General features: G+C 32.0%; 1 protein-coding gene across 4 annotated transcripts in view; it reads left to right on the top strand.

Moving 5' to 3' along the window:
• The window catches only part of LOC148621817 (peroxisomal multifunctional enzyme type 2-like), a 41877-nt gene that overhangs the window by 3316 nt on the left and 14784 nt on the right, over nucleotides 1–23777 (top strand). For 2 of the 4 annotated variants that reach the window (XM_088576558.1, XM_088576561.1), the window contains exons 1-15: nucleotides 53–207; nucleotides 6746–6799; nucleotides 7037–7144; nucleotides 7528–7587; nucleotides 9320–9388; nucleotides 10390–10474; nucleotides 11185–11249; nucleotides 12112–12234; nucleotides 14065–14181; nucleotides 14529–14594; nucleotides 16933–16995; nucleotides 18753–18847; nucleotides 20549–20627; nucleotides 21741–21898; nucleotides 22846–22969. In XM_088576558.1, the coding sequence (XP_088432684.1) occupies nucleotides 150–207; nucleotides 6746–6799; nucleotides 7037–7144; nucleotides 7528–7587; nucleotides 9320–9388; nucleotides 10390–10474; nucleotides 11185–11249; nucleotides 12112–12234; nucleotides 14065–14181; nucleotides 14529–14594; nucleotides 16933–16995; nucleotides 18753–18847; nucleotides 20549–20627; nucleotides 21741–21898; nucleotides 22846–22969 (1324 nt within the window). In that variant the 5' untranslated portion in view covers nucleotides 53–149. Of the gene's footprint in view, nucleotides 1–52; nucleotides 208–2795; nucleotides 2840–6745; nucleotides 6800–7036; nucleotides 7145–7527; nucleotides 7588–9319; nucleotides 9389–10389; nucleotides 10475–11184; nucleotides 11250–12111; nucleotides 12235–14064; nucleotides 14182–14528; nucleotides 14595–16932; nucleotides 16996–18752; nucleotides 18848–20548; nucleotides 20628–21740; nucleotides 21899–22845; nucleotides 22970–23777 lie in introns of those variants that run through there. The other 2 variants (XM_088576560.1, XM_088576559.1) reach the window with 2 other exon arrangements.

The following is a 23777-nucleotide window of genomic DNA, read 5'->3' as shown; positions in this document are numbered from 1 at the left end:
ATTCTGCCAGATGGACCAATCAAGACCGGTTGATTTAGGTTAATATGTAGGATGTCCGTTCGGAACTCATTGTGGTCTTTCCCCCGATCCAAAGTCCATCTTTCATTTGTGTACTGTGGCTTGAGGGAGGGAATTCTTAGCTCCTGAAGATGACGGACCTACTTCGTTATGACGGGAAAGTTGTTTTAGTTACCGGTGCAGGCAATGGTAGGGTACACACATTGATGATAAATATGGCATTCCTAGTCCGATTCTTTTTATGTCAGTTCGCCCCAAATCATATTAATTTTACCTGGACATGCACAAATTAAAGTTGCTTAAGTAGATCTACAGTTGCCTCACAGTTCTCATCAAATTTTGATGTGTGCTCCAGATAGTTTTTACAATTGAGTATTTGCAGTTGTAGTTACACGAATGCTGCTATTGTCTTCCAAAACATTTTGTTTCCACATAATCCAAAACATGGTATGTGCAGTTGGATAGCAGCTGTATGGAACTCAAAAGAATTGCATATCACCATCAAGTTCACGCCAGTATTTGAAGTTGAAGTGATTAGGCTGCTGCATGTGAATCTGCTGCCAGGATATTCAAATCTCCCATTTTCAGAGGTTCTATCCCCTCCTTTCACCCAGGTATCCTCATTGCCTCATTGAAGTGAATACATTTATGTCAAATGTGTCATGCTAATTAAGGAATTTAGAACATTTAGGGGATGACAATTCTATTTTGGGAAGGGGGCTTGGAAGATTTCTATGGATCAAAATATTTTTTTCTCCATGTAATTGGTAAATATGTCTTTTTCCCACTTAAATTGAATCAATTACAAGTGTATTTTAATATACAAATGTATGTTAAAACACAATGTTCTGGTTAGAGTGATTTGAAAGAATCAAAATAATTATTTCTTCAAGACCAAAATGTTTAGTTTTGAAAAATTTGAATCAAAATTATATTTTGAATACTACCACCCTCAAAATCCAAAGGTTGTCCACTTAGCTATACTTTAATAGAGCAATTGGTGTGTGATTTTGTAGCCAGTTTTAGTTAGTCACATCAAATTTTCATCCAAAATTTTCAATCAGGATATTAAAGAACAGGTTCCAGAGCCACTAAATTTGAAAAAAAATACCTAAGAAGGTAGACCTAGGGTAAGGGACACAAATCTTTTGAACGTTTGTATTCAGCAATTTACATCACTCTCAAATAAGCATCAAAGTAACTTCGCCTGATTTCATTCTGTTTCAAATGAAAACTTGACAGGCTTTGGTGAAATTGAATATGATACAAACATATCACTGATTTCATGAGTTAGTCCCTTGTCGTAGGTCTGCGCCCTAGTAAGAGAAAATTTTTAATTGTTTGTGACATAATCTATTTCAAATACTTTGATTGGAGTTTCCATGGAAGTTAAGAATATTTTAGACTTAAGTATTTTTTCAGTTTTGTTGGACTGGGGCCAGACTATATTCTTTATAAGAACGGCCTTGGATTTTTTCTTGAGTGTGAAAATGTTTTTCAGCAGCAGCTAAATCAAATGGGATTTGAAGTGGAACTGTTGATCAATGGAGTAGTTGTAAAAACTGACTGTTTATGCAAAACATTAAAAGTGCATTGTAATTACCTAGTATATAATCTAAAAACAGTAAAATAAAAACTTGAATAGTTATACTAAACTATAAAGACTTTGGATACAACTGAAAAAATTGTGTAGGTACTATGTTATGATGCTATCGACATTGTTGTCATTGTAATTGTTGTCATTGTCTTTTTTGTTTCCCAGAGTTGTAGTGAACAAAATGTTTTGAAATTTTAATATATTTTTACTTGCTGCTAGAGGAAGCTTTATATTTTGAATTCTTGCCCATGCCCTTCTACAAAAATAGGACCAAAAGGGTAAAATACACTACTGTCAACCAAAATTTTAATTTCTCCACTCTTCACAGTGGAGTCACTCATGTTCTCCACTGTGACTTCAACAAAGTAAAAACTGGGATAAAATTGCTTCATTTCTATACTGCTCAATGTTTATTTGTGTCAATTACTAAAATGTTATTAAACTACTAGATCCATTATATACTTTGGTATATAGACAGTATTAGTAAACTAGAGACATTTTTGAAATGCTGACTCCGCTGTGGAGAAATTAAAAATATGCGTTGATCACAGAAACAGCAAAAAAAAACACTGTAAGGTAATTTCAAATTTACTGTAATCAGTTGATAACCACTTAAATGTACCAATAGTAAGAGATAATTAAACCAATTGATAAGTTTGGATAACTCTAGCAAAAGTTTAACATGTCTTTTTTGATGAATACATTGATAGAAATTTTTTTTGGTTTTTGCGGGTAGGCCCAACCACGAAATTTGGTTCCAATGAAAAGGAGATTCCCACTGATGTGTATACTGTTAACCTCATAACCACTAATTCAAGAATCTCTTCCCTAATCTATGAAATTTGGTATCCATAAATTGAAGTACTTTTATAGTATTTCTGTTCATTTGTTTATGGAAACACACTCTAGGGAACATATGGGGCCATAGAGCAAAGATAAATTAATGTTATTACTTAAACTTTAGTTACCATGTAAAATAAGATAGATATTTTGGACAAATCTACAACATTATCTGGTGCGAGTCAGAGTTGGATCGAATCATCCAGATACCTCTAAATTTATAACAGATCAAGCAAATATACCTTTCATCCTATCTGAATTAGATGCACAAACAATAAAAGGTAGGGAATAATCTGTTATCAAGTTGTCTGTTTTATCTACACAGTTATCTTTATACAGTACTTTCAAAATTCAGCATGATTAAATTAGGAAGATCAGTAGCAGGTCAGAAAGATTTTTTTTATTAAAGCAAGTACCAAAGTTAACTTCAGGGAATAAATGTGGTTTTTCTTTGATTGAGTGACTATTACCTGATGAAATATCTTTAGTAGATAACTGGACAATTGACCAGGAGGTTTAAACTTATCCGACACAGATTTAATCTCCTTGTCAATGGTCCAGTTTCATGTAACTACTTAAGGCTGTTCATCAGGTTATGTTCATTCGATGAAGGGAAGTTTAACTCATTTTCCTGAAGTTAACTATGGTACTCGCTATAATTAACAGCTTAGCATTATATCAGTTTCGTGAAAGATATGGGGTGATGGTGGCCCAGTACCCTTATGAAATTACATATAATTTTCTAATACTACTGCTTCATAGGAGAGATGGTATACTGTTTTACCTGCATCTGTCATTCCAGAACACATATTTGTAACAAATTTCTCTGCCTCTGTAATCATACACTGTTACGGTAATATTTTATACAAATAGCTTCATATGTGTTAACTGGGTTTACTTATATGACATCTACTGCATGTTTATCAGAAAAACCTTAAATTTTCCTTATACAACTGTACAGTGGTTCAATTTTGGTCAAATTTTTCTCGGCTATTGTTAATCACAGACTGCTGATAGTAAGCTTCCTGCAGGAATGTTGATTCTTTGGATATGACATCTTGTTTTTTTATATCATGATGGAAAGTGGAGGTATCACTTGTGAGCCATCGCTCACACATTTCTTTTTAAAGTTGTGTTATTCTTACCTGTTTCACCAATGGTTAGGATGGTCTACTAGCCTCTCGACTTCAACTGTCTGTCCGTTTGTCATGCTTAGGTGGTACCTGCTTTGTGTAATTTGCAACTTAAAAAGAATTAAACTAATATTATTCCAGCTTTTCACAGGGTTTATATACATGTTGAAGTTGTGTACCTGTTATTATGGAGAAGTTTGATTAATTTTTTGCTAGTTTTTGTGTGTTGCAATTACTAGGGTAGCCAGTTTTTGTTATCTGTGTTGCTAAAGACGGAAGCAGGTTTAGTACTTGGATCACTCTGTCCATTCGTTACACTTCAGCTTATCTTCTCTGAAACTATTCAACAGAAATTCCTGAAACTTTGTTATGTACACCATATATAGTTGTACATATTATCAGGAAATTTTAATACTCTAATTTTTATGTGAATTATGCCCCTTTGAACTTAAAAAAAATTACCATAAATCATCATGTATCAGCTTGTCGTCATGGCTCCTCTGCAACTACTCAACAGAAATTCAAGAGACTTGGTATGTAGCAAGAATGCCATATGTTGATATACATAATATGAGGAAATTTTGATTCTCAAATTTTTATGCTCCCTTGAACCTAGATATTTACTGAAACTCATTATTAATAAGCTTGTCATTGCAACTCCTCTAAAACTACCCAACAGAATTTTATAAAACTTGGTGTGTAGCAAGAATACCTATGTTGGTGTGCATATTATGAGGTCATATGATTCTCAAATTTTAAATAGGAATTATGTTCTGTAGTTATCTGTATATATCTGTCTGCAACACTTCTTTTGTTGTATTTTCCTCACCACCTATAAATTACAGCTGCAGTCTGATGCAGGTCCAGATGTCAAGTGGTCTAGCTTTTTGCTTTATGTTGTGAATGGTACCTACCTTGTGCAACCTTTCACTGGAAAAGTATGAAACCTGTATTATTCACACTATGTACACTATTTATACAAATATTGAGAGTTTTACCTCCTATTATGAATAAGTTTAATTTTTTCATACATTTTTACCATATTGAGCTAAGCAATACTAACATTGGTACATTACTTAAATTTGTAACCCATACTGTATGGTAGTTTTTAAACTTGTTTAGTGTTTATATACATATTGAAGATACTTATGTGCTGACATATACCAATGTATATGATGGTGACACAGGTGCAGACTTGTATTGGTCTTGTTTTATGTTCAAATTGGAAAAATACCCAGAAAGAAATCTAGTCCAATAAATAATCAAGCAAATTCATTATTGTACTAGGGTATCATTAACACTAGTGAGTATGATGCATTTTTTTTTCTCATTTTTCTTTGGGATAGATGTGGTGGCCTTGTTTTGTACCTCTTTTTGTAAATCTCTATCTTCCACTGGTTTTTATAATACCCAGAATATTCCTCCAACTGTTCCTCAAAAGTCAATAGTTTGTTAATTTTTTGCAAAACTTTGGCAAAAATGAGCAACCAATAGTAATGAACCCCACTATTAGCCGAAGGCCATGTGAGCAATTGCCATCACTTGGCTTCCACCGTCGTCGTCGTCGTTAACAATTTTGCAAAACTCTTCTCCTCTTAAGCTACTTGACCAATTGGAATTATACTTGGTATGAATGTTCCTTGGGGTATCCTGCATAGAACTGATGTGGGGATTTTTGATCTGTCGAAAAACATGGCCGCTGTTACTAAAAATAGAACATAGGGGTCAGACAGTAGTTTTTCGCATATATCTCCAAAACCGTTAGGTTTAGCCAAATTCTTTCAATAGCTGCAATGATCCTTATTTTTAGGACTACAAAAGTCTTCAGGCATAAAATTTCTCAGATGCCTTCTTATAAGAGTTATTGCCCTTGACAGGGGAAAATGACAGGTTTTTTTTTTTTTACAGTTTTCAGTCAATGTCTTGAAAACTATGATAGATTTAGACTTTCATTTATGGAAATGATCCTTATGATAAGTCCTATCAAAGTTTTCTTGAGTCAAAACTATTGGACAACTTCTTGTTTAATTTATTGCCCTTGAAAGGCAAAATTCAACCAGGTCAGCTCCTGGGAGCCTCTTGTCTGAATCCTTCCAACTTTTCAAAATGTATTGTTCTGTCCTGGGATTTATAAGTACATTTATATGCAAATGTAAAGCACCATGAAAATTTCAATAGTTCACATGTGAAAAAAATTCTTTAATTTCACACTAGGACTTTCTCTAGCCAAAACATCACAGCAGAAATATCAATCTACCAATCACAAAATTTGTTGGGAAGAAACATATTACATATGTAGATCTTCTATCAAAACATGAGAAGCTCAAAATCATTCTTTTTGAAGTGATGTATTTTAGAAGTGGCATTTGCAGTCTTCACTTTCAACGCAGATGCACATCATGTATTATAGGAAGTCTTGTGTATTCCAGTTGTTGGAGACATTAGCAATGTAACAACTTAAAAGAGCATTATCAATAAATTAAAGTTAAATGATATTTAAATCAAAATAGAGCTGTCCCTTGTAGGTAAAGTCTAAATCATATTAGTTTATGTCAAAAATAGCAATAAAAAAATCATTTCATCCCCACTAAATGAGTGGGTGGAATATTGGAATTAACTTGTCCAGTGGTCCATTCAATTTTCATCACAATTATCTCAGCTCCCAATGGATTGATTAATTTCAAATTTGATGTGTAGCTATATGTAGATGTGGCATGTGATGTAAGCGACTTTGGGTGCTGTCGTGTTTGTGTGCCTTTATTTAGATAGGGCTTGTGCTATAAGTGATTTTGGATGCTGTCTGATATTAACTTCTTGGATGAGTGGGGATATCCCTAGCATGACAACATGTGCAACTTCATGTTTGTAAATGTTTTGTGAGAATGAATATTATCTATTGTCTATATATTATACAACTTTTAAACAATGACTATCAAGTTTTATCTAACCAAGAAATATTCTTTGTTGAATTAATTTTTATGTTACTTCAAATTCTGTCATGGGATGTTATACATGTATGCTTTTTGTCAGAATGAACCATACAAGTAGAATTACATATTAAAAAATATATGAAAGGTTTGGTGTAGATTCTAACATAATTTCTTCACATGACAAATAATATCCATTTTTTAATCTGATAACAATATATATTTTTCAGGATTGGGAAAAGATTATGCTTTGGAGTTTGCTGCAAGAGGTGCATCTGTTGTAGGTAAGTTAAATAAAAGTCATAAATTTACTCACATTTTAACACTTAGACTTGGCATTCTTTTCTTAAAGATACAAAATATGAATGAAAAAATGATTTATCATTAAATAGAGTTCCAAGTCTTGTGGTAATTTTAAAGATAAATGCCTATTTAATTTCAAGAATGAAATTTAATGCTGAACAATTTATTTTGTTATACTATTCTTTGCTTTTTCCTTCAAAGAGTATTATACTTTACAGTGAATGACCTAGGTGGAGATTTCAAAGGTCAAGGGAGTGGTACATTGGCTGCAGACAAAGTTGTTGAGGAAATTAGGGCAAAAGGCGGCAAAGCAGTTGCTAATTATGGTATTAATTTTGATTAAACAACTGAATTATTTCACTAGAAACTACAGCAATAAACATTTGAATTGAGTAATGTTGCTTTTAACTTACTGATTCATGTATTTCTAATGAGCCAAGATTTCTGTTGTTGAATACCAACCTCAGGTTATTCAAACTTGTTTCTTGTTATCAAAATTTCTCTTAAAAGAAAGTTCAAAATATGAGATGGTAAAAGACTTTGTCTTAGTAGAACAATGTGCTTGTTGATGATGCTCTTTTTATAAAAACTGTTATGAAATGGGGGAAAGTAAAAAGTTTTTTTTTTAAGAATATTTTCTCTTTTGTCTGCATTTTTTTTTTCAGAAGTAAATTTTTGAAGTAAGCTGATGCATTTTTATTTTATTTAGATTCTGTTGAAGCTGGAGAAAAATTAGTGCAAACAGCATTAGAGAATTTTGGAAGAATAGGTAATGAAAAGAAGATTTATTTCTATAATCCCATGAATATACTATAACTTGAGGTTCCAATTCTCATAATAATGTGGTTTTATAACAAATTTAAATTTCCTCAAAAAAGTTAGTGGAAAACTGAATTGCCATTATATAATTTAATTTCAGATATAACACACTTTCTGATTGGATGAACAATTTTTTCCACTAAATTTCATTAAATGACTCTGATCTTGTCAACCTTTTTGCTTTTTTACTGGTTAAATTTTGATACTAAAATTAAATTATAAGGAATGACTGTTATATTTTTTCGATCTATTTGAAATAACTTTAATGCCCATGGAGCACACTTGAAAATAACCTGCTGTGCAGGTTATTAAGTGTACACCATGTGATTGAGGTTATTTCCTTATACACTAGTAAATGTGCCACATATGATTATCATATGTTTCTGAAAAACCATATGATTTAATGTGTTAAAGAACATAGGATAACCATATGTTTACATTCACATATGATTGTCATATGTTTCTGAAAAACATAAGATTTCATATGGGCAAGAACACATGACAATCATATGATCCGAACATGTGATAATCATGTTTTTTTAAACATATGATAATCATATTATTATCCTATGGTTTTAGAATCACATTTGGTACTGTAGATCGAAAAAATATAACAATCATTCCTTAAATAATATACATACTGTAAATCAAATTTCTTCTATAACTCACATGAAATTTTTATCAAAATCCCAAAATTAAAATCACTTTTAAATAAAATGACAAAATCACAATTACTATAAATGCACACAATAGTTTTGGAGCACCATTAAAATATGGTAGTTCCATTATAAGAAGGCCTGGATAAAATATCAAGTTAGGTCAGTGTAGTTCAATATAGCTGAACTATTCAGTATTTCATAGAAATTAGATGTTAAGGATTGTTTTTAATTTTTGAACAAGTTACATAAAAAGCCAACTTTGGAGCTGTGTGTGCTTCTTGAACTGTGCAGTGGTTTATGAATACATGCAAAATGTGGTTTTTGTTGCGCATAAATGGCCCAAAAATTGTCTCTTTGCAATATTCTAAACAACATTTGAATTCTTATATTTTAATTTGAATATGAACATGACTATGATAACAGAGCAGAAAAAAGAAAACAAAAACAGTAAATTCTTTTCTCTTCACACTAATAATATGAATTCAACCATTTTTACTGCAGATCAATGTCATTAACCGATAATTAGCATAATTTGTATTTGACATTTTTCACAGCTGTTTTAATGTATTGGGATACCACAAAAGTAGTTCTGTTATTAGGAGACATGGCTAAAATGTCAAGTTAGATTAAAGGAATGGACTATGTTGCTCATTGTAGCTGAACCATTCAACATTTCATAGATATTAAAATATATACATTTGTAGAACAATTAATTCTCCATTTTCCTCTTAATTAGAGAAAAAACAATGACATAACTAGAACATTTTACATCAAAGTGATTCAAGTCCATCAATAAGGGAGGTAATTTTTAACAATTTAAAAGATAACCAGTATAGTGTTCCTTTTTTCTTCTGAAAAATCAGAATTGTTTTCCTTTGTAATTATTAATGCAAAAAAAATGTTTCACTGTTATAACAATAATTTGTCTACTTTTAACCAAACATTGGTAAGAAGGTTATTTATTACAAGTACCAGTAACCATTTGGGTCACAACTAAGTGGAAATTAATTGTCTCAATTGCAGATATAATTGTAAACAATGCTGGAATTCTTAGAGACAGATCATTTGCTAGGATCAGTGATCAAGACTGGGGTAAGAATATAAAATCTTATGTCAGAAGTCAGTTGGTAGCTACTTGTATGTTTAAACACAATTAATAAGAGTTTATATGAGTGCCTATGTCCAAATTAACTTAAGGTTTCATGAACATGTTTTTGGAAACAAAATCTTTTTGAACACTATTTGTTACATATTCATGTTTGTCCCTGAGTAGACACCAGTTGTAATGGACCATCACATGCCATGTGGGTAATCAATCAGCTGTGTGGCTCTTGCAAAATGCATGTCCCCAGAAACAAACAGGCAGGGTTGCATAAAGAAGCAAGAATAAATCTTTTGTCATGGCCGTAATGGCTTTTGCAAGAAATGTAAATTATGTATAAATAAATAAAATATTGCACTTTTGTTGCTTGCTGTTGACTATCAATTTACAATCAGTTAGAAATTGTAAGAACATTTTGTGTGTTAAGAAATATACTGCATAATAACAGATACTTAAGTGTAATTTGCAAACCAATTTATTACATAATGAAAGAGTAATCAAGGGAACCAAGGTTATAGCGGTAATCAAAAGAATGTAATCCTGGGACAAAAACCAGACATGAAAAACCGACATACACAACAAAGAACATTAAGTAACTAAAATCATACATACAAAGTAACAAAAGCAAATGAGCAACTCGGACTCCACTAAAAAATGAAATGATTTCATGAGTTTTAAAAGGAGGTGGGACTTAATTGGTACAAATGGTACTAGTATTTGGAAGTACCTTGGAAAAAGATCCTATCTGTCTGTCTGTCTGTTAGTCTTGTCACTGTCCTTTCACATAAATCAGTTGTATGATAATTGTTTGATAATTGGTTTTCGTTTAGATCTTGAAGAGTTATAGATTAACTATCGGACTATTTAGGACAGAATAATGAATGGTCCTTTAACTTAGTTTATGAAATTTTCATTTGTCCAGAGTTTTTTTTCTTGAATTGGTATGCAAATTGAGTTGATAATTGTTTTTTATATAAATTGATTTCTTTAGATTTAATTCAGAAAGTACATTTAAGAGGTGCATTTCAAGTAACAAGAGCAGCATGGCCGCACATGAAGAAAAACAACTTTGGAAGGTACTCAACTATGTAAAAGGCTATTCTTGGTTTTTATTGGTGATTCAATTTTTGAATTAAATTTCTATTCTGTTGAAAATATTAGCAATTCTTTCATTGGTATGGTATGAATAACTATAATTCATACTACATTTTATCATACAAATTGTCCAGTGCTGAATCAAACTTTTATCATCAAATATGAAACTGTTATACACTGTCATAAGTTAAACAAATGGCCAGATTGAACTGTTGCACGCTACCATCAGTTAAACAAATGGCCAGACTGAACCATTACATGCTGCCATCAGTTAAACAAATGGCCAGACTGAACCGTTACATGCTGCCATCCATTAAACAAATGGCCAGACTGAACCGTTACACGCTTCCATCAGTTAAACTAATGGCCAGACTGAACCGTTACATGCTGCCATCAGTTCAACAAATGGCCAGACTGAACCATAACACGCTGCCATGAGTTCAACAAATGGCCAGACTGAACCATTACACACTGCCATGAGTTCAACAAATGGCCAGACTGAACCGTTACACACTGCCATGAGTTCAACAAATGGCCAGACTGAACCGTTACACACTGTCGTAAGTTCAGCAAATGGCCAGATTGAACTGTTAGACACTGCTATGAGTCAAACAAATGGCCAGAATGAAAGTGATTTTAGGCTAGGATAATGGACGACAGCAGTGTTTTTGTAAACTAAATTTGATTTCAGGATTGTAATGGTAACATCAGCTGCTGGTCTCTATGGTAACTTTGGACAAGCCAACTACAGTGCAGGTTAGATATTCAACTGAAGTTTTACATCATAATACAAAATTTGATGTCACAGTTAACATTTTTGCATCCATTTTTACCAAATACCCGTAAGCCCAGCCTGTTGTGCAAATTGGTGTCATGACAATATGTCCAAATAAATAATTTGTTCCTTCATTTTGTTTTTGACACTCTCCTGTTTTGTGACAAAGTCACCTGTAATAAACTGGTTTTGTGATATATTGACCTGTACTAGTAATGTTCTAGTATATGGAGTATAGAAGATGTAATTAAACACTAATAAAGGGCTTTCTTTGTTTTACAATGGAATGTCACTTTGATGTTTCCTTGTTATCATCATGGAAGTCATAAGTGTAGAATTTTAAGGTAGTAGACCTAGGGCATTTTATGAAAATTTATTTTTAAATTTTGTGTCTATTATTCTATTATTTTTATTCCAATGACCTAATTTGATATGCTATTTCATGCACAAGTAGGAAGGTAGGCTGAGCCATACTGTCAGTGATTATATGTCAGAGATACACATGTATTGTCAGTGTATTTTAATTTTTCAAAAAGAATGATTGAGATATAAACTGTTTGAACTCCTCAGTTTTTTAAATAGTGCAATAGTATTTATTTACTCGAGTATTATTTTCATGAATTGTGATTTTCAAAGTTTTTTGCAAGTATTTTTAAAAAAAATCAGGTTATATTGAAAGTTACCGTATGTTTAATCCTTCATATATAGGACTTATTTTTTGTGATTAATTACTGATACTGAAATTTGTTGGAAAAAATACATCACATATGTAACATTTTGTGGCATAGAATCTAAACAAAAGCCATTATTTCAATGAAGTGACTAATATATCTTTTTTTTCAGCCAAATTGGGAGTTCTTGGTCTTGGTAAGACCTTAGCAATTGAAGGACGGAAAAACAACATTAAATGTAACACTATAGCCCCAATGGCTGGATCCAGGATGACTGAAACTGTCATGCCTCCTGGTAAATATTCTTCAATATTGACTCATTTTTCTTCTGTAAACATTTATATTGTATTAAATACATTTTATGACACACAGGTACTTGTTACATTTGATTAATAATGAGACTCTGTTACATTTACCGTATTAGCCCCCTACCATCAACTTTTGGCAAAGGGGACTTTAGGTTTGTACTCTGTCACTGTCCATCCGTCTGGCAAATAAGTTTTCCACACTTATTTTTGTCATGTTTGCAAGCGTTTATTTGGTACTTGGTACATTGTTTTACCATGGCAAGTTACAAGCCAAGTTTGTATAGTGTCCTGGTTTGTTGATTTTTTGCTGAGTTATAGCCCTTGGAGTTAAAAATGTCATGTGATAACTCAGTTTTCTGCATTTTTTTTAGTCATGCTTGCAGATATTCCTTTGATATTTGGTAAATTGCTTTACCATGTCAGGTTACAGATCAGTTTTTAAAATTGTTTAGGTCTGTTGATTTTTGCAGAGTTATGGCCCACAGACTTAGACTATTAATGCAGACTCAAAGTTTTCCACACTTTTTTGTATCAGATTTTGCATTCTGTTCTAATTAGCAGAAATTTCTTCCAGTAGGGGACTTTAAGGGCATGTAAGTCTAATCATGTGACTCCGTGGTTTGACGAGAATGGGTCCTAGTCTACCATTCAAATACATAAAGATTTGTCATTTTCGGAGCGTTGGATTCAGTATATTAAAGCAAAACATATTTTTGTGTAAAAATATCTATTTCCACATGATGAAAGTGTAAAGAGAAGCGTAAAATAGAAGATTGTAATACAGTGTTTTGAGATAACGGAAGTAAACAATAAAATGCAGACCGGTCTTCGGTTTTCAATACGTTCTACATCAGAAATTCTGGTAAGGAAAATGTATCTAGAACGAGACTTACAAAACCTATTGCCATGCATTACTCTCAGAATGATTGTTTAACATGACTTTTGATTAATCAAATGTAACAATACTTAAACATTTCTGTAGAATCAATAATGCCTAAAAGTTTGGGTTTTTATAACAAAATTTTTTTAATCAAATAAATATTTAAGGGGGAGATTTTTTTTCGACTTGAATACTCCTATTAGAATTTTTTTCTTTTTCATATTATTCTTGCTCCAGATTTTTTCACGTTCATAGGCAAAAACACGCCTATCTTTAAATAGACTAGTGTAAGCCATTTTTCACATATTTCATGGTTTTTTTTTAATACAACTGCCAAAAAATTGTGGTCATATAATAGTACCATACTGTCGTCCTTGTTGTCATTAACATTGGCAGCATCTTTGTTATCCATAGACACTTTGTTTTCATGCAATAATTTAAGTTTTAGTTAATCTGTATAAAATTTTACCAAAATGTTTCAAACCACAGAAAGATGGTTGGTACTGATTTTTGTGGTCATGGCCAAAACTCTGTTCGATCTTGGGAGTTTGACTTGAACTGTTAGGAGTTGCCCTATGCAAAGCGTTTTATTTACAATTCAGCAAAAATCATTCCTTGAAAAAAATTATACTAAATGTGGCATATTGTCAAATTAACTACCAGTACTGTGGTCAACAATGTTTTCATGGTACACTTACAGGTGCCAATATATGTTCTTTCATAAAATGTTTCAAGAAGAATTTGTCCATTGGAACTTTTACATTGTCCAATTTTTGCTTTGAGTACTTGCACATGCACTCAACTTAGAAATGAAATGTAGGTAGCTTTTTGACTTAATTTATATAAAATAAATTAAAACATAATTGCAGTTAAGTCAGATGGTTCCTTCAGCTTATTGCCGAAAAAAAAAGTGAATGTTCTTTTTTTCTCTACTCAGATTTAATTGATGCACTGAAACCTCGGTATGTTTCACCATTGGTGTTATATCTAAGCCACGAGTCATGTGATGAAACTGGTTCTGTGTTTGAAGTTGGTGGAGGCTGGATAGGAAAATGTATGTATTTTTCCCCTTACCTATACAGCACATTGGCCATAGAAGAAGCAAATATTAGGATAATGAAAGGAAGATAGTCCAACTTAAGTGTTACACATGTTAAAACCTTTTAAGCTCAACTACTCCTAAACCCATCAAGGGATAAAGATGAACTGTCATAGGAAGGTTGGGCATCGTATATATAGATATGCATGAAGATATATGATAGCTGTCACAGGATTTCTAAGGGAGAAAATTCAACTTAGTTTTACATGTTTAACATTTAACTCTATTTGCATTCAGAGAGTATTCTCATGGTGAGGTTGCATACAATATTTTGAGTTATTTCTGTTTCATACTTTCTCCAGTGAGATGGGAACGAACAGAGGGTGCTATTTGTGGAACAAAAGATCAACCTATGACCCCTGAAGATGGTATATATACTTTTAACTATTTATTAATTTATATGTAGCAGTGTGGCTTAAGTTGTTACATTTACTTTTAGACATTTAAACTGTGTATGACCTGATATTATGCACCACACCTTTTTTAATCATTAATCTTTATCAGCATGAAACTACAACTTCCTTTTTGGTCCTTTTTTAGCTCACCTGAGCTATTGCCATCACTTGGTGTCTGTCGTCGTTGTTAACAATTATACAAAACTCTTCTCCTCTTAAACTACTTGACTAATTAGAACCAAACTTGGTGTGAATGTTCCTTGGGGTATTCAGCATAGAACTGATGTGGGAATTTATGATTTGTCAAAAAATATGGCTGCCATTACTAAAAATAGAACATAGGGGTCAGACAGTAGTTTTTCACATATATCTCCTAAACTATTGTGTTTAGCTGAATTCTGACAGGGTAAAAATGTTAAGCATGATGAGATCTATCTCTGGTCAAATTTTGGTTGTAATCTGTTCAGCCATGTTTGAGTTATTGTCCTTTTTCAATGATTTTTGCTATATTTAATGTTATTTCTTTTAAAAATCTTCTCCTCTGACACCACTGGACCAATTGAAACTAAACTTGGTATGAATGTTCCTTGGGGTATACCGCATAGAACTGATGTGGGGGTTTTGATTCGTCAAAAAATATGGCCGCCATTGACACTTTCATGTTAGGAAACTTATTCAGCTTTAATTTATCAAGTCATTAAGAATGAAACAGATATCAACTTTCTTGGTCATGGCAGACTAATTACCAGGAGGTAAATTAAATCAAAAATTGTGAATGACCTTCATACAAGAAGTATGGTGATCGAAAACAAACACAGAAAAAAAATAAGTTTTAATTTTATTTATAAACCTGAAAGAGATCCACTTAATTCCTGAAAAATTTACTGACTACATTTTATGCAATTAAGTAAAATGTTCATAAGAAGCGATTCAGACAAGCTAAAATTTTAAATATGTGGTGAATGGGCAATGGTTGTGTACTGAGACATTGTACAAGATTAACACTTAAGCAAAAAGTGGTACTTTGGGACTGTTTAATGTGTTTGTATTGTTGTTTTTAACTCACCTGGCCAAAGGCCAGGTGAGTCATTGCTATCACTTGGTGTCTGTCATTGTCATTGGCTGAACACATCCGTCATTAACAATTTTTCAAATATCTTTTCCTCTGACACTACTTGACCAATTGGAACCAAACATGGTATAAATGTTTCTTAGGGTATCCTGCATAGAACACCTGTGGAGATTTTTCATCCAATGAAAAGCATGGCTGCCATTACTAAAAATAGAACATAGGGGTCAGACAGTATTTTTTCACGTATATCTCCAAAACTGATAGGTTAAGCCAAATTCTGTTGGTGTATAAGTGTTCAGCATGATAAGATCTATTTATGGTGAAATATTTGTTTTAATCCATTATGTCATGTTGGAGTTATTGCCCTGTTTGACATTTTTTTGCTATTTTTTATGTTATTTATTTCAAAATAACTCTGACACTATTTGATCAAATAACTTGATCAATTGGAACCAAACTTGGGACGAATGTTCCTTGGGGTATCCTGCATAGAACTGATGTGGGGATTTTAGATCCATAGAAAACATGGCTGCCGTTACTGAAAATAGAGCATAGGGATCAGACAATAGTTTTTTGTATATATCTCCAAAATGGTTAGGTTTAGCCAAATTCTTTTTATTTTTTAAATGATCCTTATTATAAGGCCTACAAAAGTCTGCAGGGATAAAGTGGTCAGATGACTCCTTGTAAGAGTTATTGCCCTTGAAAGGGGAAAAATGAGTATCTTGAAAACTATGATAGATTGAATGAAACTTTCAATTAGTGAAATGATCCTTATGATAAGTCCTACCAAAGTCTTCTTGAGTCAAAATTGTTGGACAACTTCTTGTTAAATTTATTGTCCTTGAAAAGCAAAATTCTACCAGGTGAGCAATTCAGGTTTCTGGGAGCCTTTTGTTACTAAAGTAACATTTAACTTACAGTAAATTTTTGTTATCTTTTTCATCTTTACCTAATACATTGTATATCTCGACTCCAAGAATAGAATATTGGAATCACCTTATCTGTCTGTCCCTCTGTCAAAATTTGTTGCTGTTATCTAGTTTCCCTATAAATGGATCATTTTCAAATTTGTCATGTAGCTTTATATAAATGGAGCATACCTTGTAGCAAAATTTGGTTGCTATCTGACATCAACTTCCTGTGGGACACAACCTAGAACAATCAATAAAATAGCCCCTTACTTATTTACTTATATTAATTTAAAAAGACAATTGATTATAATAAAAATATTTACAGTGAGAGATAATTGGGATAAAGTTAGTGACTTCAGTAACTCAACATACCCAACAACAATTGTTGGTAAGTATAGTTAATAACAATGGCCCCCTTTGCTTGTGTTGTTTGTGTGGTCCTGATAAGTCTGTTAGCAGTTAGTAGTGCCCACTGGTATCAGTGGTTAGAATATATTTAGATAAAGACTTCTGAAAACTAAAAACTATTGCCCAGGTTTTGAATTAGGAAGCCAATCTTGATTTTAGGATCTGTCATATCACACAAGACATTATGATCATTACTAAAATCTCCACATTTGTTGGTTTTCTTGGGGAGTCAAAAGATATGACAAATTAAGACTATTTAGAAAACTGCATCAAGTTCAAGATCGGGAAATCACATGTACCCAAGGAAGATTCCGTCTAACAATGGAATGGTCTTGCTAGAGAACTACTGGTATTTTAATGCACCAAAAGGTGTCTGAGATTTCATAGTTTTACATTAGGATATATTAATTTCTGGCTCTGATAACAGGTTTAAAAGTAACCTACATTTTACAGCTGATTGTAATTATACTACATATAACATCTTGCAGGGTATTATGCTTTGGGCCCATCTGTCTCTTCATCATTGTGTCATAGCAATATACATTAAAACCTGTCTAAGCCAAACCCTGAATTAACTGAAAACCTGCCTAAACCAGACAAGTTTTGAAGTCCCATTGTGTCAGTTAACATGTATTTTGAACCTGGGTAAATCGTACACCTGTCCAAACCAACCAAATTCTACTATCCGAAAGAGGTTTGGTTTACAGTGGTTTTACTGTGTAACGGTGTTTAGTGGTATGGTAATTTTACCACATGTACCTTGCTGTTATGATTACACAAAGAAGTTAGTTGCTATAAAAACTTGTATTGGATTTATTTTTACATAAATTGATCTAGAGGGCTTTGTTTTTATTTAATGATTTCCTTTTTTGTTGAATGGTTGCAGTAAAAGTGGTTGATTTTCAGAGAAATTTTCTATGGAGAAAACTTTGTAAATATATTATACAGCTGTTGAATTCTGTTTAAGTCTATAACTTTGTAGCTTGGTAAGCTTTCTTTGATTGAATTACATTTCTCATTTCTATTTTCAAGTCAGTGGGTGTTTTTTTTCTGATGTAGGGATGTTACTAAAAAAAAAAAACAAATATGACCACGCAGGAGATTGTAACTTGCTTACTAAGGTTCTTATGTTCTATATGACAGTTCACAATCAGAGCAATGAAATGAAGGTTACTTCATAAACATGATGTAGTCACTCAGTGAATTCTTTATATTTTTTTGTTCCAGTTTTTACAGGAAGGTGCACATGCTCTATTTCAGCCTCTCAGTGAGATTAGAAAATCTTGCACAGTAAAAAAGGGAATTTTATGCCTCTTAAATGAGAAAACTATTATGATTTAACCTTCATCGAAATGTGTAAACAATTATTTTGAGACTAATACCAGGGCCAACAGGGTTCAATGATGGTTTTAAGTTTCTACCTTTGGTATATTAATATAAAAAGTTTACAAAGCACTATACAAATTTCACTCTGTCCTTTTTTGGTCAAGTACATGCGTAACCATTTAAAACAATATTTTGACACTAGAGAAGTTTCAATGAGCAGTTTCTACTCAACATGAATGAATCAGACATATACTTTTTATGTAGTCTACTCTTTTGAAATTGGTTTGTTATAACTTTAATTTTTTAAAGTGTTTTACAAATCATTGTGATTGTGTAAAATATGGTCAAGAACTGCATCAAGTTTTAATCTGCTCAATTATTGTTTTTACTCTGTATTCTGTGTTGTATTAGAGTCTACAGGTTTGATGATGAAAGTTGTAAAGTCTGTCCAGGAAGGAAGAGGGGAGAAAATGAACAGATCTACTTCAGGGAAAAGCATTGATCCTGTATGTATGTTATTTTAATGTGCCTGTCTTATGATTGACATATTATGGTATACTGTAACACCATACATGTTAATCCTCCCTCTTTCGGAGGGAGACTCACTTTTTGAGAATTCTCTCATGTGGGAGACACTAATACAGTCGAACCTCGATGTGTCGAACTCGGGATTAGTCAAAATCTTGGATAACTCGAACTGATTACAAAGTCCCAGCAAAACTCTCCTTACTCAAATATAATTTTACCTCAGATGACTCGAACTCGGATGAATCGAAACCTCGGATAACTCGAGGTAATCAATCAGTCCCCTCAATAGAATTTTGAGGTTAATTAATCCTGATGTCTCAAAGTCAACTAATGAGTCGGAAAACTGATTGCTTTATTACAAACCATGGTCGAAGTGTGTTTTAACAACGATTTAAAATTAATTTGTTGACACTCTTTATGGTTTGATTTGTTTATTTAATTAATTTAAAATTGAGCGTGTTGTTAAAAGAAACGAATTCTATTAATAACACGTCAGAATTTACACTAACAGTGATATCGGATATTTTGATATTATTATTTTTTTAAATACAGATGAATGTAATGGTATCTGACTATTTAATGAAACATCAAACAGACGATAGTAAGAGTATTTCAACGACTACATTCGTTTCGCTTGTGAATTTGAAATTTTATCAAAATAATGTAGAGCACATGGTTTGACGATACTCCTGATAGTGAATGATACAAAGCAGCATGTTATGAACTATGACGTTTTTGATGTAGAAAAAATAAAAAGGAAATTTCACTAAAACACTTGGTGCCATTCAGTGTTTCAAACATGATATACAACATACAAAAAAAATATCTTCCGATATGAAATGCAAGACATTACGAAGTACCGTGTAAAGTGAAATACATGTACATGTACAAGTCATTAGATGATGTGAATTCAGAAACAATCATTGACCAAACTACTAGTATTTCCGGTTTATCCTCGACCTCAGATTACTCAAACTCAGATAACTCAAACATTTTTGCATGGTCCCTTCGACTTCCGACTTAACGAGGTTCGACTGTATCTCTCTTTCACAAATTTCTCCCCCCCACAATTACCCTCTTAGCAAAAGTTCTGCACAAATTGTATTCTAAATGGCTTATTAAATTAATATGAATACTATGTTTATGGAACATAATAATCATTGAGAAACAATCAACAAATAATTAACCCTTTACTTGTACTAATAATTACTCAAATTTTGATTAGAAACCCATAGTAGATTAATGAGATTCTCTATCTTAGAATAAATCAATTCAATTTCATGTTTGCATCATGAAAAGTAGAATTTCAATGCTCTTACATATACTATTAAGATTAAAATGAAAAGGTACCACCATACAGCAGATATTTTTTTGTGATGTGCTTATTTCAGTGTATTTTAGCAGTCAGTCTGAAAACAGCATACCTGCAAAATATTTTCTCTGGGCTTAAGTACATAGAGTAACACATAGCTTTTGCAAAATTTAGAAACGTTTAATTTTTTTCGGTATACCGTTTTGCCTCAAAATTTTAAAACTTACACCCACCAAAATAACCTGCCATTTGGTAACTGGGTAAAAAAGTATAACTATTTCATAAGTGTTTCAAAAGTTTTCAGAAAGCTTTTAAAAATCATTTTTGTAAGAATCCATTTGACAGAAAATAAATCTTTTGATTTCAGGTTTCAGCCATAGGTCAAAAGATAAAGCCAACTTCCTTCACGTATACACAAAGAGATGTGATATTGTATGCCTTGGGAGGTAATATCTCTTTCATCTGCCTTTTAATTAAGTAATTTTAGCAGATCAAACTTACCATGCTTACTTTTAAACTATGATTAGTATTTATATTGTTTTTTTTTTTAAGTTACAACTTATATAATATAAATATTTAGAACTTATATAAACAACAAATATATTTTAGGATATGTTGAGGTCAAGTCTCTCATATTATATTCAATTATGGCAGCTTAGTGCATGCAATATCATGACACTATGTCACACTTTAAACAACTCATTGGGACAAAGGTCTGCATTGAATAATTAAATTTCAATGTTTATCAATGTCCTAGCTGTGTTGTGATTATAACCAACCAAGCAAGTATTGTAAAATCAACACATCCAATTGTTTGTAGGACTGGGTGAAAATCAAAATTTATTTCAGTTAAAAGAATTAAGTGTAATGATAAAAAAATAAACAAATTTATTGTAGATAAACACTGTCAAAGGAAAACTACAGTCATATTGCACAAGTATTAATATCACTTGATTGGGCATATTGCAGTATGAGAAAGTGTGTAAAAATCACACCTCAGCTTAAAATACTTCATGAACACTAGAAAAATGTTTATCTATAATAAAAGGGTTATTGCATGAATATTGGTGAATATTGACCCTCACATTGTATTGTATTGCACTCTCATACTCGAGCAATATGATAAGTGCTCAAGCAAATATTCCCCAATATTCATACAATAACTCTGTAATACAAGAGTGTCAGAAATACATGGCTTCAATTGAAAGTATAAAGTATGAAATGTAATAATTGAGATTTTTGTATATTGTTCAGTTTTTTATGTGTATTATCACTATAAATACAGTTGTGGCTTAAATATTGTCTGTTCGCAATGACAACTTACTATCAGTTTAACTGTGTTATTTTTTTTTAAACTTTTATCTGGGATATTATTGACAATGTTTACCTCTTTTTGACTTTTCTATAACTTTTATTGACATCTTCCTTTGTTAGTAAAATCAGAGCTATAGAATTATGTTTTTCATCTGTCCATAACAATGATACAAGTTCAAGTCATTTTTTCAGTATGCAGCAATTAAAGATTTTTTTCTGATAACTTGTTTGTCTTATACCAACAGTTGGTGTATCAACAAATCAAGAAGACCATCTTAAGTTTTTGTTTGAACTCTCAGATGAATTTTGTGTTTTACCATCATATTCTGTAATCCCAGCATTTGCCTCAATGGGAGGGGCATTGTTTGGAGGTGTACCAGGGTTAAACATTGACCTCACAAAGGTTTGTTCAAATTTTATTGAAAAATGGTAGGAAATCTTTTCCAGAAATTTATTCCATTTTAAGCACTTGCTTTGGATGACAGAAAGCCAAATATTGTGAAAGTAATTGTATTCATGGATACCAATGTTCATAGTTTAAGGAAAAAACATCAATTTGATGAATTTTGACAACTTTATTATTCAGATAAATGGGAAATTGCCATTTAATTTCAAATTTCATGCTTTGTCAAACCTTGGGGAGGGGGAATGAAAATTAGTACCTTATGAACAATGATATTTCCACAGTATACAACCAACAGGTCTGCAATTGAATGGAATACACTACAGATAAATGTTTGTTTCTACTTCATTTCTATACACTTAGGAAAAATAGAATTTTGTAATTGGGAAAATAGAGTTCTATCAGTTGTTTTTTTTTAATTCTAAGTTAATTACTGTGTAGACATCAAATAATTACGATAACACATCAAGCAATGTACACTAGAGAAAGTGCTTAATCAACTAATTCCAAAAATAGCCCATGCAGGTTCAGGTGTCAAAAGAATATGCCCTCAACATTGCTAAGCTTGTTGTAAAAGGTAACTAAATAGTGCTCAGTACCCTGTTCACATAAAAAACATGTGAATCAAGCTTCATATAAAATTCACATGAACCTCACATGAAATTAACATGATTTTCACATGAAATTCACTTAACATAATTTCATGTTCACATGAATTTCATGTGAACTCTGTCACTGATTTAATTTTTACAATTCAAGAGAAAATCATGTGAAATAATTTTGCTTATGTGCTCTATACAAACTTACTTTCGTAATTTTGGAGAAATAACTGTAAATGTTTGTTGTATGATAATTGAACATGAAAAGCAAGTCTCCACAGCTTTTACTAATACTGCAAAATAAAGCGCTAAACAATTTTGATTTAAAGTAGATGTTGTTTGTTTTAGGTTCTCCATGGAGAGCAGTACACAGAATTGTATAAGCCTTACCCAAAAGAAGGCACCCTAACATCTAAAAGCACTATTGTAGATATTTTGGACAAGGGATCTGGTGCTGTTATCTTAATGGATGGTAATCTTATTTTCAATCCCGTTTGTTTAGTTATAATCTTATCTTATAATATCAAGCAAATAAAAATACATGTAAAGAATAGTGTTATATTGACGAAACTCATCCCAGTTAAAAATTCAGTTATAAGAGAATTTAATCTCGTTCTACTGTCATCCACTTTTAAAGAAAACCCCAACTCTTCAACATGTACATGTATGATAACTTCGTATGGTTTGTAAATAAGAAATAAGAATTCTTCCTATGAAGAAGAAGTTGCACTGTTTTACATCTGTTCATCCCTATATTTATATTTGCTATACTTTTTTTAGAAATACATGTCCCAGCCACTATATACCCGTATTTGCTATACTTTTTAGCAATACATGTCCCAGCCTTTTTATATTTGCTATCCTTTTTTAGCAATACATGCCCCAGTCACTTTATATTTGCTATCCTTTTTTAGCAATACATGTCCCAGTCACTTTATATTTGCTATACTTTTTTAACAATACATGTTCCAGCCACTTTATATTTGCTATACTTTTTTAGCAATACATGTTCCAGTCACTTTATATTTGCTATACTTTTTTTAGCAATATATGTCCCAGTCACTTTATATTTGCTATTCTTTTTTAGCAATACATGCCCCAGTCACTTTATATTTGCTATACTTTTTTAGCAATACATGTTCCAGTCACTTTATATTTGCTATTCTTTTTTAGCAATACATGCCCCAGTCACTTTATATTTGCTATACTTTTTTAGCAATACATGTTCCAGTCACTTTATATTTGCTATACTTTTTTTAGCAATACATGTCCCAGTCACT

Source organism: Perna viridis, chromosome 3 (genome assembly GCF_037379345.1).
Source record: "Perna viridis isolate PV_CMFRI_1.1 ecotype Kerala chromosome 3, ASM3737934v1, whole genome shotgun sequence".
NCBI classification, from domain to species: domain Eukaryota; kingdom Metazoa; phylum Mollusca; class Bivalvia; order Mytilida; family Mytilidae; genus Perna; species Perna viridis.
The sequence above is the reverse complement of the archived record's forward strand: the minus strand, read 5'-3'. Positions and strand labels throughout refer to the sequence as shown.